This window comes from Delphinus delphis, chromosome 5 (assembly GCF_949987515.2).
Source record: "Delphinus delphis chromosome 5, mDelDel1.2, whole genome shotgun sequence".
NCBI classification, from domain to species: Eukaryota; Metazoa; Chordata; class Mammalia; order Artiodactyla; family Delphinidae; genus Delphinus; species Delphinus delphis.
Window position 1 is genome coordinate 8,377,169 of NC_082687.1, and position 17,898 is coordinate 8,395,066.

At 40.2% G+C, this 17,898-nt stretch overlaps 1 protein-coding gene across 2 annotated transcripts in view; it reads right to left on the reverse strand.

The window, feature by feature from the left end:
- FAM13A (family with sequence similarity 13 member A) overlaps positions 1 to 17,898 on the reverse strand; it is a 336,376-nt gene that overhangs the window by 50,478 nt on the left and 268,000 nt on the right. For both annotated transcript variants that reach the window (XM_060011983.2, XM_069540673.1), the window contains 2 exons: positions 16,193 to 16,372; positions 8,226 to 8,415 (listed from right to left, as the gene is read on the reverse strand). In XM_060011983.2, coding sequence (XP_059867966.1) covers positions 8,226 to 8,415; positions 16,193 to 16,372 — 370 coding nt within the window. The remainder of the gene's footprint in view (positions 1 to 8,225; positions 8,416 to 16,192; positions 16,373 to 17,898) is intronic.

Below are 17,898 nucleotides of genomic sequence, written 5' to 3' on the forward strand. Positions count from 1 at the left end.
ACACTGCTAGTCAAAACAAGTTCATTATTCTAACCTTGAGCTCTAAGAGAAGGTACGTGATAATATTCTCATTAACAAAGGATTCATGGCAAATCTGAATTTCTTTTTGTATCCTTCTGTTTTATGTTTTATTATGCTTAAAACTCATAAATTAATCCATATTCAAAAAGAATTCCCGGTACTGTAAGAGGACACCTATGGAAGAGCTGGCTAGCTGTCCCCACAAGTCCGTTCCACCTTTCTTGCACAGCAGTGCGGGAGCCACACGCCCAGCGACAGCGCAGCCGCAGCCCCTCCGGCAGGTAGATGGGGCCACGTGACCGACTTCTCTCCGACAGGCTGTGAGAAGTGGTATGTGTGTTTTCCAGGCCTGGCTAATAACCTGCCTCACCAGGTTCACGCCTTGACTCACTTATTCTCTCCTCTTGGGAGCTGGAACGGAGATGAAAACCACGAATGCTCTGGAAGCTACCTGCTAAAGACGGCAGAGAGGCAGTTGGCCTGGGTCCCTGAAACATCGCGTGGAGCAAGTGTTCTAACTCTTCTCCTGAGCCCCAAACTGCTTTAGATTGTCACGGGAGGAAGAACTTTTACGGTGTGCAAGGCATTGCATCTTGGGTCTTTTTGTTACCCAAGTTACTCTAAGCTATACGGGCAACCATTCATTCGCTCCCTTTTTTTTAACTCATTTTTTGTGAGTGCCGAGCTATGCTGGGCACTGGCGTACAATGGTGGATGGGGAACCGGACAGACACCGGTCCTTGCCACTGTGACTGATGTATTTTGGTTACTGCTCCAACTGTAGTTTGTTACACTGTTAATATCATCTTTATTTTTAAGATGCGTGCTATCTGAATAGCCCTCAGCACCCTTGGGCCATACAGTTGCCAGAGGGACCCTTTCAAAAGGTACTTCAGAAAATGACTTTTTTTCTCTTTAATCTTCGAATGGTTCCTCATCTCACTCAAGGTAAATGCTCGAGATCTAAAGATGGCTACAAAGCCTTAAGGGATCAGCTCCCTTGCTACACCTCTGACCTCATCTCCTACAACGCTCCTCCCTCAACTCTGCTCCAACCGTGGTAGCCTCTTGCGCAACCTCTAAAGGCTAGGGCTGTTCTCCCTCCACCTGGACAGTCTCTCCCCAGATATCCTGATGGCTCACTTTCTCACCTCGTCCAGGTTTCTGCACAAGCACATTCTCAGTGTGGCCTGATCTGAGGACTCAACCCGTGCAACGCCAACTCTTAACCTCCCGTCCACTTCCCATCTTATTTATCCTGCTCCACTTCTCTCCTAGCATGTGCTGCCATCTGACTATACGTTGACTTGTTTCTTATCTGCCTCATCCTTCGGGAATATAAACTTCAGGATGGCAGACAGTGTGTCTGTTTTGGTCACCATTTCGTCTTTAGTGCCTAAAACAGTGCTTGTCATATAGTTAATTGTTGTATCATTGAAGGAATGACAACTTTTAAATCAGTGGTTCAAATGGTGGGGTTTTTTACATTATATTGACACCACTCAGAGAATCACTGTCATGTAGTTTTGGACAGGAGTTCTTACTGAGTTATACTGCATTAAAAACGTGAGCTGAGGGGGCTTCCCTGATGGCGCAGTGGTTGAGAGTCCGCCTGCCGATGCAGGGGACACAGGTTCGTGCCCCGGTCCGGGAAGATCCCACATGCCACGGAGCGGCTAGGCCCGTGAGCCATGGCCGCCGAGCCTGTGCGTCCGGAGCCTGTGCTCCACAACGGGAGAGGCCACAACAGCGAGAGGCCCGCGTACCGCATTAACAACAACAACAACAAAAAGACTAAGAAGATGATGATCTGATGAAATCAGATCGGTATACTGAGTGAAAAGAGACCAATGAGGGAAAGAAGATGAGTTTGATCTTCACATGTTGACTTGGGAGGACTATCTAAGGTGAGCTGCAGAGAGCATTGCCTAGATGTTGATTTCTAAGTCATCTGTAGAGAGGTGACATCGGACAGCATGGAATTAGAGAAGCTCTCATGTGAAGTGCTAACGGAAAAGAGATATAAGGCAATTACCTGCATAACATTTACATCTAAGCATGTTTTGTGGAAGATCAGCCAGTAAAGGACACAGTAAAGAAGAATACAGTCATTGAGGTAAGAGGACAAAGAGAGGTCAACATCCTGGAGGCCAAGGGAGAAAGAGCTCTGAGAAAATGAGAGTATCAAGCACCACAGGGACTTCGGGAGGTCAAGGACCAAGCAGACAATAGCACAGCGGTCTTAAAAGACCAGTTCCAACCACATGTCCACCCAGTGACACAGAGAAAGTGGTTTCTTAGAGAGGTCTTTAGAGGGGTAGAATTCAGATTACAGGGGTTGACGAGCAAGTGTGGAAAGAACTGGAAATGCAGCTTGTTGAAAATTTTTGATGGCAAAATGAAGGGGAGAGGTTGGCCATCAGAGCAGAGGGAGTAGAAACGAACTTAAATATGTACTGCTGTCAGTCTTTCCTGCTCTTTAGCACATTTCATTGCATTCAAATCTCACACAAAACCAGAAAGAGATATTAATATTCCCATGCTACAGATGAAGTAACTGAGGCTAAGTAACATGCTCACTTGCCATAGCTATTAAGTGATAAAGTTACAACTGAAATTCAGGTCTGAGTGTAAGACCTATGCTCCTTCCTTGAACCCTGCCTATGGTTTCAGAGGGTATACGTGACATTAAGGAGATGCTGTTTATGAATAAGAGAGCTGCTAGACTATGTTTTTTTTTATATATATAATGTAAGGCTTATTATAGAATTAGTATAATCACACAAAGAATATTTGGAAAATATTCTTTGGGAGTAACGACTGCCTCTAATACTACCACCGCTCCCATAATACAATCATACCATCGTTTTAGGTATATTTGTCTTTTTTCCTAGGAATGAACATTTAAATATATATTTATATACACATATTCATGCATAAATGCATGCACTGTATATACTGCTTCATAACCTACTTTATTTAAAAAATCTATTTATTTATTTTTGGCTGCGTTGGGTCTTCGTTGCTACATGCGGGTTTCTCTAGTTGCGGTGAGCGGAGGCTACTCTTCGTTGCGGTGCGCGGGCTTCTCATTGTGGTGGCTTCCCTTGTTGTGGAGCACGGGCTCTAGGCGCGCGGGCTTCAGCTGTGGAACGCAGGCTTAGTTGTGGCTCGCGGGCTCTAGAGCGCAGGCTCAGTAGTTGTGGCGCATGGGCTTAGTTGCTCCACGGCATGTGGCATCTTCCCGGACCAGGGCTCAAACTTGTGTCCCCTGCATTGGCAGGCGGATTCATTTTTTTTTTTTTAGATGTTGGGGGTAGGAGTTTTTATTAATTAATTAATTTATTTTTGCTGTGTTGGGTCTTCATTTCTGTGCGAGGGCTTTCTCTAGTTGTGGCAAGCGGGGGCCACTCTTCATCGTGGTGCGCGGGCCTCTCACTATTGTTGCAGAGCACAGGCTCCAGATGCACAGGCTCAGTAGTTGTGGCTCACGGGCCTCGTTGCCCCGCGGCATGTGGGATCCTCCCAGACCAGGGCTCGAACCCGTGTCCCCTGCATTAGCAGGCAGATTCTCAACCACTGCACCACCAGGGAAGCCCTATAACCTACTTTTAATATGAGGGAGAGTATCGTGTAATCCGAGCTCCACCCCTTATGTGTGACCTTGGGCAGCTGTTTAATCTCCTGTGCCTCAGTCTCCTCATGTTTAGAATAAGAATATTAAAAACAATAACTACCTTATGGATTACTGGAGGATTAAAATTGATAATATATGCAAAGCACTTAAAATACCCCTTGCTAAACATTTTTCACTTTATTATATAGTCTTCAGAACCATAATTTTTATTTGATGCATAATATTTTATTGAATTGACATGCAAATGTTACTTATCTGGTCCCCTACTTTTGAACATTTAAATTGCTTCTAATTTTCCATGATTATAGATGCTCACGTGGTGAGCAAATGAATACTTACAGTCTTTTCCATATTTACAATGATGTCTCTAGAGCAGGGTGGCAGAGGTGGGATTATTGGATACACTGCGTGACTGAGTTATAGCTTTTGATTCAAACTGTTAAATTGTGCCCTAGAAGGAATGTTTTTAGAGACAGACATTTTCTAGGCTGACAGAAATAAGCCAGTGGAGAGGAAGCAATGAAAAGTGTCTGCATGAGTGAGGGACTGAGTTTGTGTATGTGTTTGTACACGTACAGGGGGTGGGGAGATGGATGTAGAAAAGAGAATTTCCAAGGCTACTTAACCTTAAAGTTAACCTTAGAATTTAGAAAAACCACTTCATCATTTGAGCAGGTGAGAAAATAAAATGGGTGGAGATCTAGAGAAAGTTTGAAGCATGAGTGAGGGAAGCTGCTGAAACACAGCCTGGCTCTCTTAGCTCTTCAAAATAAACCAGGGGGCAAGGTTTCCTTCTGAGAAAGGCTGAAGAGCACAGGTGTGAGCTAGCAGTGCAAGGAGAGAGGAAAAGGTTGGGACCACGGCAATAATTAGAGATAAGGCAGAGCACCTGAATGCCACTCACTAATTTCTGGGCTCTGAATTATCCGTAGTCTCTTAGTCTCTGCTGGTCATGACAGCCCCGAGAGGAAAAAGGATAAGGGAAAGTACGCAGACAGTTCCCACTTTAGAGATTCCAAATTTGCAAGATGCTTTTATAGGTCACTGTGGCTGTGTTGTGGGCTGGTGAGATCACTGTGATATTATCACTCAAACTCTTCAGTCAGTCTCTTCTCATTTTCTCTGGAAGATGGTTTGCTCCCATCTCTCCATCAAAACTGCCCTTACTGAGTGAACTCCAGCTTGGTAATCCCAGTGGCTAAGCTCTCAGTCTTCTACTCGGCCAATCATCTGACCTTCTTTCCAACTCGAGATACGTGGTTCACTTGGCATCCAGGACACCAAACACACTTCATTTTTTTCTACTTTGCTGGGGTCTCCTTCTTGAGTCTCCTCTACTGGGACCTTGTCATCTCCCCATCCTTTACACGATCGTATGCCTCAGGGCTCACGGTCCCTGAGGCCACTTCCCTTTTCTGTCCATCCTCGCTCCCTCGGTTATCTCATCCAGTACGCTGACTTCAGATAGCCTCTATCTGCTGCTGGCTCCCACGATGCATCTCCAGCCAGGATACCCTCCCTAAACTCGCAGAAATCCAGCTGCTTTCCTGCTATCTCCTCTTAGATATTTGACGGGCAGCTCAATCTTAACATGTCCAACACTGAACCATGACATCATCTCCCAAACTTCTGTCTTCTCCATCTCGGTAAACTGGCCACACAAATCTTCTAGTTGCCAAAAACCTCGGAGTCATCTTTGACTCCTCTGTTACTTTCACACCCCACAGTTACGTAATGTCAGGAAATCCTGTCAATTCTATGTTCAAAAATATATCCAGAATCCACCTATTACCTCCTGACTACTGCAATACACTACTCCAGGAGGACCCATGCACATGTTAGTCAATATGAACAACGCCCCCTAGAGCACTGCACTGTGCAGCCTGCAAGGCAATACGTGCCGGCTCCGGTATCACCTTAGTTCACACCATCATCAGCGCAAACCTAGATTATTGCAAGAGTTTCCTAACGGGTTTTCCTGTTTCTTGCCCTTGGCTGCTGACTGTCTATTTCCAACACAGCAGTCAAACCAAATTTCAGTAAGTCACATCACCGTTCTACCTGGAACCCTCACACGGATTCTCATCTCACCTGGAGTAAAGGCAGAGTCCTTAACAATAATCTACTTAATCTGTTCTCTCCCCCCTCCAACTACCTCTTTCACTTTCCTCATTCTCTTCTAACCCTAACAGTATCTCTGTGGTTTCTTGAACACTGCAGATAAGTGACTGTCTCGGGGTCTCTGCAACCTGCTGTGACAGTATGGCTCGTTTCCTTACTTCCTCTAGGTCTTTGCACTCGTGTCAAATTCCTGGGAGGTCTCCTCTGACCACTCTCCTTAAAATTGTATCCCCTGCCCTCTCACAATTCCTATCCTCATCTCTTGCTTTATTTCTTGCTTAATAGTTACCACTATCTAATATATTTTATGGTTTACTTTTTTTATCTAGATTTTGTCTGTTTCCCCTACTGGAATGTAGGCTCCGTGAGGGCAGTGATTTTTGCTTGTTTGTCTCTCAGCTGTATCCCTAGATTCTGACATATTTCCTGGCACACAGAAGGCATAGAATTGTGTATGTTCTTCCAGCTACAGAAACAAAAGTTTAGTCAGTGTATAAAGAACTTGAAGTGGGAGAAGGTTCTGGAGGAGAGTGGGGTAAAGTAAAAATAGAAGGTTAAAAGTAAGTGGGACGTTAAGATGCACAGCTGCACTTTCAGGACTAGTCTAAATACTAGTCGTTGTTATGTTCCTTAGCTCTTTGCTTTGTGGTGACCTGTGAAGATGAGATTTAAAATTAATGGAATATGAGTCAGAAAAGATCTTTGAGAATACCCTCACTTCACAGACGAGGAAGTTTTGCTTCTGTCTCAGTTGTGTTGACAGGGTTTTAAATTATTCATTGCAACAAAGACACGGTCCACCTAGCTCACTTATGTTAACATGTGACCTGCATAATCCTGGAATGCAGAAACTGGTGGCTAAGGTGGAGACAAACCCCTTTCACAGAAAAAAGACCACAATGGGATTAGGCTCTCTGCTCCAAATGTTTTTAAACAAACACGATGTCCATAGTTTTAGCAATCACACACATATTCTAAGGAATAAATGTACTTTCCCACTTTTATTAGCTATTACCACCTAGCTAGTTAAGATACTATTTCTGGTGGAAAAAAAAATATTGATGAGTTAAGTTCATTTTAAAAGGGATTCAGAGAAGTACATTCTTCTCTGAGAAGCCAAGTGTCAGACTTCTAGTCACTGTAATTCTCTTCGGCACATAAACAAATCATGGGCCAAATAAAGAGCTAATAGAGTTAGTATCATTTAGTTTATTAAAAATGTTACTTTTCCCCCAAATAAGAATTAAGTTAGTGTTAAAAACCATTTAATGTGCAATGGTTCCAAAGCTTACATTCTGTATTGGGAGAACTGTGTCAGACACGGGTCTGAGGTGGATGTCTCTGTCCATTCTAGCTGATCAATTTATTTCTAGAAGCAGGGCACCAAGACATTTGGAAGAAAATGGAATAAACATGTTTTCCCCAGATTTGCATTTATGCATATTTTATTTAGGGAATAAAATTGGGAATCTTCTCTGAGCACATGCAGAAACTGACAATGGGAAAATGAGTGGCCCATAAGTTTTGCTAAACTTACAGAAAACCCAGCATGGAGGTAAAAACTGCTCAGAGATAAAGCAGAACAGAGGCTTTACACATTGTAAGAATGGATATTACCTATTACCTATTTTTATTAGGGACGCTAGTTCATGTTATATTATAAAATTCATCTGCAGGTTTTTCTTTTCTTTTTTTCTTTGGTTACATTTCTTCTAACTACAGGGAATTAGAAGACAGACTTTTGTTCTCACTTTTCAGAGAAACTGAAGCATACACAAAAAAGGATGACATATATTTATAGTTAAACTGCATAAATATTTAGTTATTGACTAAAACTACCTGCTATAGCTTATGTATCAAATTAATGACCCAGAGTTCAGGTCTGAGGTAACCGTGTAGGAGATTAATTTTTTTGTTCCTGAGACATAGAGGAAAGAAACTATTTATAGTGTACAGCTTTGAAATTAAATTTCTGAACACAAAGAGATTTCTGAACACAAAGACAATTGATCCTCGTCCTGTATGTATTCTTCTTTCACTTCACTTTAAGTTCATTTATTAATTTTTTTTTTACATATTCATATAGACAGGAACAAATAAAATGGGGGAATAGAAGGAAAACTGCTGTGACAATTTTATTCCAAAAATAAAATTTAAAAATGCTCAAAAGAATGAGAGGAAACTCAGACCGATTTCAATAACATGGAAACCGAGGCATGTGTTGCCCCTTGTTCCTTTGGCAAAGTGTAATCTACCTTGGACTTGCTTCTTATATTTATCAGAAAGAAATACGTGTGTATACTTAGTAGCTCTTAAGGTCTTTTTCAGAACTCATGCTCTATAATTCTGTGAAACTCCACACTGGTATTTTTTACAAAGCAAGGAAAAGAGGTGTGATATTCCCTAACTGACCACAAGTAAAGATTTTACGGAAGTATGCACTTACCACAAGACTATCTTGATGTTCACTGAGCTCAGAAAGTCCGGAACTGGATTTCTGACGTTTCGGTTTGCCCCTTTCTCCAAGATAACCAGAAGTATTTTCATGTAATTTTTCCACTTCATGATGAGCATTCAAAATACATTCATCAAGGTTGCTGAACCCAGAAGGACTATTTTCTTTGTTGATAAGTCCCCTTGAATTGAAAAGAGATTTAGCTTAATTTTACTTTAAAAGGTAAAAGGGACATTTAAGTGACATTGCCACTGCATCACACAGAAAGTCAGAAGAGTGCTTAGAAATTCCAGGTTGCATTTTTGATCAAAATCTGAGCAGAGTGCCACTCCTGAGAGCACTTGGCGCCAAATATATCACATTAAAAGAGAAATCATTCTCAGAGGCAAATCGGCAAGGGCTGTGTTTCTACCAATGAACAGCTTTTGTATTTGTACCAAAAGTAATCTGTATTCAAATCAGGAGAACAGTGCAAACTTACAAAGACATTTCCCATAATTCATAGGTTTTATATAAATACACACACACACACACACACACACATAAATCTTATAAAGTAATAGAATGTATGAAGAAAAATCTGAAAAGGAAATACGCCTTTTTCTCCAGAATGGAACACTGATTCTCCCAACTGCGAAAGACATTTTAGCACAGTAGAAATGCATTCATACCTAAATCTGACTGCATTAGATAATCTTGGTAGAAATAGTATAATAAAAACTATGGAATACGAAGCGTTTTAACTGAAATATGGATTCATCACTTCCCAGTACAAGTTTCTGGATGTAAGCTTATAACTAGAGTTCCTCACGACTTAGTTTTAGACATTTTAATTATAGAATTTAATTCATTTAATGCTCTTGAAATAGTTTCCCTTAAGTATTTTAACATTCCCTTTTAAGAGGTTTTCACAAAATTAAATTACTTAGAAAAATGTTTATCCTTGACTACATCACAGAACAAATTAAACCATCAGTGCAGCACCATGGCTTGGTCAGGTACAAGTGAATGAGACTTTATACGCTCCCTCATGGTGTGACCTTAAAGGTATCTCCCTGCAGCTAGAGGTTTTCATACTAAGTGAAGTAAGTTAGAAAGACAAATACCATATGATATCACTTATATGTGGAATCTAAAGTATGGTACTAATGAACCTACCTACAAAACAGAAACAGACTCACAGACATAGAGAACAGACTCGTGGTTGCCAAGGGAGAAGCGGGGAGGTGAGGGATGGACTGGGAGTTTGGGGTTAGTAGATGCAAAGTACTACACACTGAATGGATAAACAGCAAGGTCCTACTGTATAGCACTGGGAACTATATTCAGTATCTTGATATAAACCATAATGGAAAAGAATACAAAAAGGAATGTATATATGTGTATAACTGAATCACTTTGCCGTACAGCAGAAATGAATACAACATTGTAAATCAACTATACTTCAATTTAAGAAAAATATAAAAAGGCATCTCCCTCAACACCCAAAGCTGTTATCTTGAAATAAATGAGCTCCAAAGAGTAAAAACAGATGACCATATTTTACTATCAGTTCAATCATATCCCCAAGTGAAAGATAACATTAAATATTTATTCTGCAATTTAAATTCATATCCTATCTTAGATAGGCTATCATGGAGGCAACATTATGAATTAAATATTATCATAATATTTTCAAAGTTATACTATCTTTGGTGATTTTTAATACTCCATATTTAATTTAGTCTTATTCTATACAACTTATAATGTACAAATATGTAGATTTAGTAAAATTATATAAAAGATGTATGTAACATTTATAAGAAATATCCTAAGTATAAAATAATTGAAGACGTGAGGAAAAGTTGCTAAGGACTCACATGCCGGCACATATACACACACGCTTAAATCTCTCCCCTCCCTCCACTGGGAGCAGTGCCTTCTGTGGATGGCTAGATGAGTTTGGTCTCAAATTCACAATCACTTGTTTTACTATTTAAATTTGTCTTCTTCTTTCTCTTCATATTTTCCCTAACTCCCGGGGTATAAATCCAACTGTAATTTTTTAATGGAGGAGTTTTTAGGTTTGAAAGTTGTCATGGACGAAATTGTATTCCCCCCAAATTCATATGTTGAAGCCCTGCCGCCAAGGTGACTGTATTTAGAGACAGGACCTCTGAGGAGGTAATTAAGGTTACGTGAGGTCATAAAGGTGGGAACATAATTCAAGAGGACCGGTGTTCTTAAAAGAAGAGGCAGAGACACCAGAGAACACAGTGGAAAGGCCATGTGAGGACACACTCACTGAGCAGGCACCGTCAGCAAGTCAGAGAGGTCTCAACAAAAACCAACCCTGTCAGCACCTTGCTCTTGGACTTCCAGCCTCTCTGAACTGTGAGAAAACACATTTCTGGTGCTTAAGCCCCTAGTCTGGGGTACTTTGTTATGGCAGCCTGAGCAGATGAATACAAAAGCTAAAAATTATTTTTAGAAATTAAAAGACCAAGTTTATTTTCTAATCTTTGTGAATAGTGAATGAATCACTGGAATAAATCCTGTCCAAATAAATATACGAAAATCTGATCGTGCAGTTGTGCTCAGGTGGAAATCCTGTTCTCCTCAAAGGAAACTCTTTGCTCTTGTGTGAGTGAGTGCCTCTCACTGCGGTGCCCATGTGACCAGGAGCACAGGTGCATGACTCCTTCCCATGACACGGTGACAGGCTCAGTCACACCCGAAACACTGTGATTTGACCTGAACTTAGATCTCGGTGGCCTCTCACTTTCACCATCTAGATCTTAGTTTTAGTTTTTCTTCTTTTGCGAGTTTCCTCCTCACCCCTACATACACACGTAATGTTCTAGCAATACTGAACTCTTCATTATTCTAAGATAGCACGCTTTTCTTTTTACTTTGCAGTAGGAATTTAATATAATATTTATATAACAAAAGATATGCATAATTTTCTAGTTCACTGTGTTTTGGAAGATTGAAACCATTTTCACCTGTCATGCCTTGCCTTTCTTTTTAAACAAAAGTTTATTACGAAATGTACAAACATAGAAAAATAGAGGGAATATCACCATGAATTTCCTTATATCCATCACCAAGATTCAACATGTCCATGCTCCTGGCAGATGGCTAATTTTTTAGTAAAAATTAAACCCTTTTACATAATGAATACATTCCTTAAGCTTTCACATTTTTATTGTAACAAATAATAATATAAGCCTGATAATGTTTCCTTATGAATTTAGACAAATAGGAAATCATGTGCACTAAAATGAAGTATTTATAATCTTTGCCCTCTACATTGCTTATTTAGAAAATCTGCCGTGATGATATTACGACAGACTTTATTGACTCTTTAATCTCACCTTGAAATGTGGTGACTGTTGGCTTAAAGGATATTTTTGTAAATAGTTGCAGCTCTAAGTTGTTAAAGGCGAAATAATAGATCATAGATTTTTATTTTTCAAAACATTTTAAAACCACTCCATATGGCTAATAGCTTTGAATACAGTAAAGTCTAGCTTTAACCTTTCCTTATTTTTTAAGCAAAATCTGTTGGAAATCTTAGATGACGAGTCAATTATGTATAAGCAAACACTGAGAAAAACATACTTACTTTAGGCTATAATAATGATTCTTAACCTTTTTACAACTGACACCATGTCAGTGCATCTCCTGGGGACATACTGAAGAGGACCTTCATGGGGGCAGAAGTAGCAGATCTAGAGCTCTGAGAGATAAGGTCCTTGTTCCTCCAAAGCTGTGGAGAGCTTAGAGCAGCCATTCAGTACGGGCTGAGAGTTCAAGAAGACGGACTATCAAGACACAATAGTGTCAGGTGAGGAGGGGCCTTATGACCAGGAAGGTGAAGCCAACAAGGACCATTTGAAAGGGACTTCTGAACGCCCAGACTACATGCTAAGGAAAAGCATCAGGTGAGACTGTGAGTTACTTCTGCTATAAATAGTTTACACCCCACGATTTTTTCACTCAATGCACAGCTGTGGTTTGACCACAATGAGTGGCCAGAATGAGCGGTGAAGGGACATCAGACAAGAGAAATGAAGGGAAAGGCTAGAGCTTCATGGATACCTCTTTAGATGATTAGGTAGACTCTACCATTCCCCACCACCTTTTGTTCCCCTGATGTTGATACTGAAAAACAATCAAGGTAACTTATACTAGAAATATCCCCAGATGTGGGAAACTGTATTTAAATTCTGCAGGAGTGGTTACTCTGTGTTTCATATTTCTCTCCCTGTCTAGCCCCTGTTCACTTTTTTCAAAAAAGTTTTTATTGGAGTAGAGCTGCTTTACAATGGTTCTACTGTACAGCAAAGTGAATCAGTTATATGTATACATATATCCCCTGTTTTTTGGATTTCCTTCCCATTTAGGTCACCACAGAGCATTGAGTACAGGTCCCTGTGCTACACAGTAGGTTCTCATTAGTTATCTATTTTATACATAGTATCAACATTGTATATATGTCAGTCTCCATCTCCCAATTCATCCCACCCCCTCCTTCCCCCTTGGTATCCATACATCTGCTCTCTATGTCTGTGTCTCTATTTCTGCTTTGCAAGTAAGATCATCTATACCATTTTTTAAGATCCCACATATACGCGTTAGTGTATGATATTTGCTTTTCTCTTTCTGACTTACTTCACTCTGCATGACAGTCTCTAGGTCCATCCCTGTCTCTACAAAGTACCCAGTTTTGTTCCTTTTAATGGCTGAGTAATATTCCATTGTATATATGTACCACATCTTCTTTATCTATTCCTCTGTTGATGAACATTTAGGTTGCTTCCATGTTCTGGCTATTGTAAATAGTGCTTCAATGAACACTGGGGTACATGTATCTTTTTGAACTATGGTTTTCTCTGTGTATATGCCCAGTAATGGGATTGCTGGGTCATATGGTAGTTCTCTTTTTAGCTTTTTAAGGAACTTCCATACTGTTCTCCATAGTGGCTGTATCAATTTATGCTCCCACCAGCAGTGCAAGAGGGTTCCCTTTTCTCCACACCCTCTCCAGCACTTACTGTTCGTAGAATTTTTTTGTGTGTAGTATGCGGGCCTCTCACTATTGTGGCCTCTCTCGTTGCGGAGCACAGGCTCTGGACGTGCAGGCTCAGCGGCCATGGCTCACGGGCCCAGCCGCTCCGCGGCATGTGGGATCTTCCCAGACCGGGGCACAAACCCGTGTCCGTTGCATCGGCAGGCGGACTCTCAACCACTGCGCCACCAGGAAAGCCCTGTTCGTAGAATTTTTGATGATGGCCATTCTGACCGGTGTGAGGTGATACCTCATTGTAGTTTTGATTTGCATTTCTCTAATAATCAGTGATGTTGACCATCCTTTCATGTGTCTCTTGGCCATCTGTATGTCTTCTCTGGAGAAATGTCTATTTAGATCTTCTGCCCATTTTTTTGATTGGGTTGTTTTTTTGATATTGAGCTGCATGAGCTGTTTGTATATTTTGGAGATTAATCCTTTGTCAGTTGCTTCATTTGCAAACATTTTCTCCCATTCTGAGGGTTGTCTTTTCGTCTTGTTTATGGTTTCCTTTGCTGTGCAAAAGCTTTTAAGTTTCATTAGGTCCCGTTTATTTTTGTTTTTATTTTCATTACTCTAGGCAGTGGATGGAAAAAGACCTTGCTGTGATTTATGTCAGAGAGTGTTCTGCCTATATTTTCCTCTAAGAGTTTTACAATATCTGGCTTTACATTTAGGTCTTTAATCCATTTTGAGTTTATTTTTGTGTATGGTGTTAGGCAGTGCTCTAATTTCATTCTTTTACATGTAGCTGTCCAGTTTTCCCAGCCCCACTTATTGAAGAGGCTGTCCTTTCTCCACTGTATAGTCTTACCTCCTTCGTCATAGATTAGGTGACCATAGGTGCGTGGGTTTATCTGTGTAGCCCCTGTTCACTTTTGACCTTACCCTGCCGTGCTCCTCCCTGGCCTGCCCCAGGTACCCACCACCACCAGGACCACTGTCCAGCTTTGTTCTACCACGTTCGCTATCGCTTCCAGCCTCTGCTTGCTATCCCTCTGTCCAAACAACGAGGGTGGAAAGCACGATGTCGTGACACACTAAGGCTTTTAAAAATGCAGTGTTACTCCATACTGTGTGGCAGAAAAATGAGGCAGAGGCTAAGAACAGTGTTAGATGAATAACTGGTACTCGCTGTATAACACAATATAGGCCACACAGACTAATTATATACCTAAACACCTTCTATAAAGCTTAGTCAGTAGCTAATTTTAAATGTAAATATGTCCCGTATTATAATTTTCCTATTTTCTAAAGGAAATACTACAGCACCCCCTCCTATCCACCAGCTCTAAGACAAATATTTTTTAAAACGTGCTGCTTGTACCACTTGAAAAGTCAGTGGGTTATAATACGGATACTTTTTAATTTCTAAAATTACATTTGTTAATATAGCTCTTAAACATCTTTATAATGTGCAGCATGGAATTTATTTATACTATTTATCTTTTGTATTTGCTTTAAGCAAAGAGAAGTTGCTTTTTTTCCATCAACATTTTGAGGTAGATTCTGAGTCCAGGTGAAAAGGAACGAGGCAAACTAGGGCTTGGTTTAGTCTTTATCATTTAATAAGAATTTCAAAATAATAACTTTACAGAGACTAAATGCTACAGTAGATAAAATTTTCAGGAAAAATATGGGACTATAGTCTATTATATATAAATGTATTTTCCTTGACAATTTAAATCATGATTATTCAATAAGATGAATGGTAATTAGTCATTTGTATTTTATCAAATCTTTTCACGGAGAATAAAATTTGTTGTAATACTCTTCTTGAAGTTCATGCTGAGAGAATGCCTTAAAATTAGTCATTATAATAATAAAGAACTCAAGCATTTCCTCTTTTGTTAGACTTAAGCTCAATCTTTCTTCTACTAAAACATCATCAACTGTCAGAGCATTACAGTAATATTCTGGTATTTAATCCGGTCAAAATAGTGGGGAAATCTACTGGCTCATAAGCAAGTCTAATAGCCAACTGAATGTCGTCCAACAAGGAAAAAACCGTCTCTGGACAGGAATGTGGCAATTTTCTCCTCCAGTGCTTCAGAATCTCTCTAAATATTGACAAGATATTCACGAGGAAGCCATGAAATGCATTAAATCAGAGGTGGCTTCCCATAACATACAAAACATCTAGATGAAAAGGAAATGTTTATTCAATCACTTATGAATTTCTAAATGCCAGCCAAGTTTAGAAGGGTCAAAATGAAACCTTAAAATGTTAACCTGAGTACTGAAATGAGAGTGTCTATAACACAGTCACTAATTCGGGGGTGTGTGTGTGTGTGTGTGTGTGTGTGTATATATATATATATATATATATATATTTTGTTTAATTTTTATCTATTTATTTATTTTATTTTTGTCTGTGTTGGGTCTTCGTTTCTGTGCGAGGGCTTTCTCTAGTTGTGGCAAGTGGGGGCCACTCTTCATTGCGGTGCGCGGGCCTCTCACTGTCGCGGCCTGTCTTGTTGCGGAGCACAGGCTCCAGACGCGCAGGCTCAGTAGTTGTGGCTCACGGGCCCAGTTGCTCCACGGCATGTGGGATCCTCCCAGACCAGGGCTCGAACCCGTGTCCCTTGCATTGGCAGGCGGAATCTCAACCACTGTGCCACCAGGGAAGCCCGAAGGGGGTTTTTGTTTGTTTGTTTGTTTGTTTGCGGTACGCGGGCCTCTCACTGTTGTGGCCTCTCCCGTTGTGGAGCGCAGGCTCAGCGGCCATGGCTCACGGGCCCAGCCGCTCCGCAGCACGTGGGATCTTCCCGGACCGGGGCACGAACCCGTGTCCCCTGCATCAGCAGGCGGACTCTCAACCACTGCGCCACCAGGGAAGCCCCCGGGTGTATATTTTTAAAAGAAGAAGAGCAAATGCAAACAAGAAGTACCAATGCCGACTCACATGTCGCTGCCATGTCGAACTTCATCCTGCTCCTTGGACTGGCGTCGTCGCTGTTTGGTGGATGTGGAGAAAGATGCTGATGATGTTCCAGATTCTGAGTCCTCTGAACTTTGCCCTCCAGAGCTATTAACATCCAAAAGATGTTGTTCTACAGCTGACCGGATGGTTCTTTCTAAGAGTCTGGTAAAAAAGAATGCAGAGTCAATCAAGCAATGAAACTTATCAATAACTGCGTTTAAAAATATGTCCCCGTACATGGAAAACACACTGGTGGTCGCCAAGGGGGAAGAGGCTGGGGGAGGGATGGAGTGGGAGGCTGGGGTCAGCAGACGTAAGCTCTTATATATAGAATGGAGAAACAACAAGGTCCTACGGTAGAGCACAGAGAACTATATTCAGTAGCCTATGATAAGCCATAATGGAAAAGAATATGAAAAAAGAATCTGCATATATATATATATATATGTATAATGGAATCACTTTGCTCTACAGCAGAAATTAACACAACATTGTAAATCAACTATACTTCAATAAAAAAAAGTTCCCGTAATATTGGAAATATCAGTATTTTCCATGGAACATCTACTACCGCTTCATGAGCAAAGACAGTATGAGGCATTAATCCCCAAATATTTGCGCTGTGTATTAAAAACAAAGCTACACAGAACAAATTCCACCAATGTGATAATTGCGTTTTCTATCCTGGATTACTGAAACTCTCACGGCAGGTCTAGCAACAATTGTAGGAGGCATTCAGGAAATACAGATCATTTAATATAAGGCAGAATGAGGAAAGATTTTTTCCTCATAGAATAATAATGGACCTATTCTTACAAAGGTGAGTTTCTTCCAGATTTATACCAGTTCTGCAGAGGAAGACAGTATGATTTACAAAGCAAATTGGCACAAATGATTTTATGATGCCTATTATCTCTTTGGAATCCCTTTAAGATAAAATTATATAGGCAATAATGCTATTAAAAAAGAACACCTTACCAGAGCAATTACTCCTCATAACAGAATGGTAAAATCTTTCTGAACCTTTATTCAATCAAATTGTAATATACATGATTGAAGCTGTATTCATGCAAACACCCCAATGTATATTACTGGAGATGGAAGGATAGATTTCTGAAGAAAACAGGTAAGCTCAGGGGCTAAAAAGAGTGCATGATAAGACAGATGACGTATCATTTTTAAAGCTATATAATCTTTCAATGTGTCTAAACCCATTTTTATCACTTCATTATTTAATTCTGAATAAGCAGGCATGAAAAATTCTAAACTGACACTCCTCAAAGCATGTTTTCCTTCACTTGAAAAAAGAATCACATCCAAACTCATCAAACTGTATACATTAAGTATACAATACAATAAGTATGTGTATAGTTTTTTGTATATACACCTCAAAAAAGCTGTTAAAAATTTTAAAAACCACATATATATTTTAAAAGTGGTCAGATTGAGAAACACATTCAGTTAAATGAGTTTTGAAAATTTAAGAACTTTACATTTTCCAAATGTAGTTTTATAATAGACTCATAGTAATTTCATTAAAACTATTTTACCACAATGAGCAAGTACAGAATGACTAGGCATTAGGACTTTAATATCTAGAACTCTACAACCCCACGATTTGAGATTACCTCATAGTGGTACATAGGAAAGTGAATAAATTAATATATACATACATACCAAAGCCACAC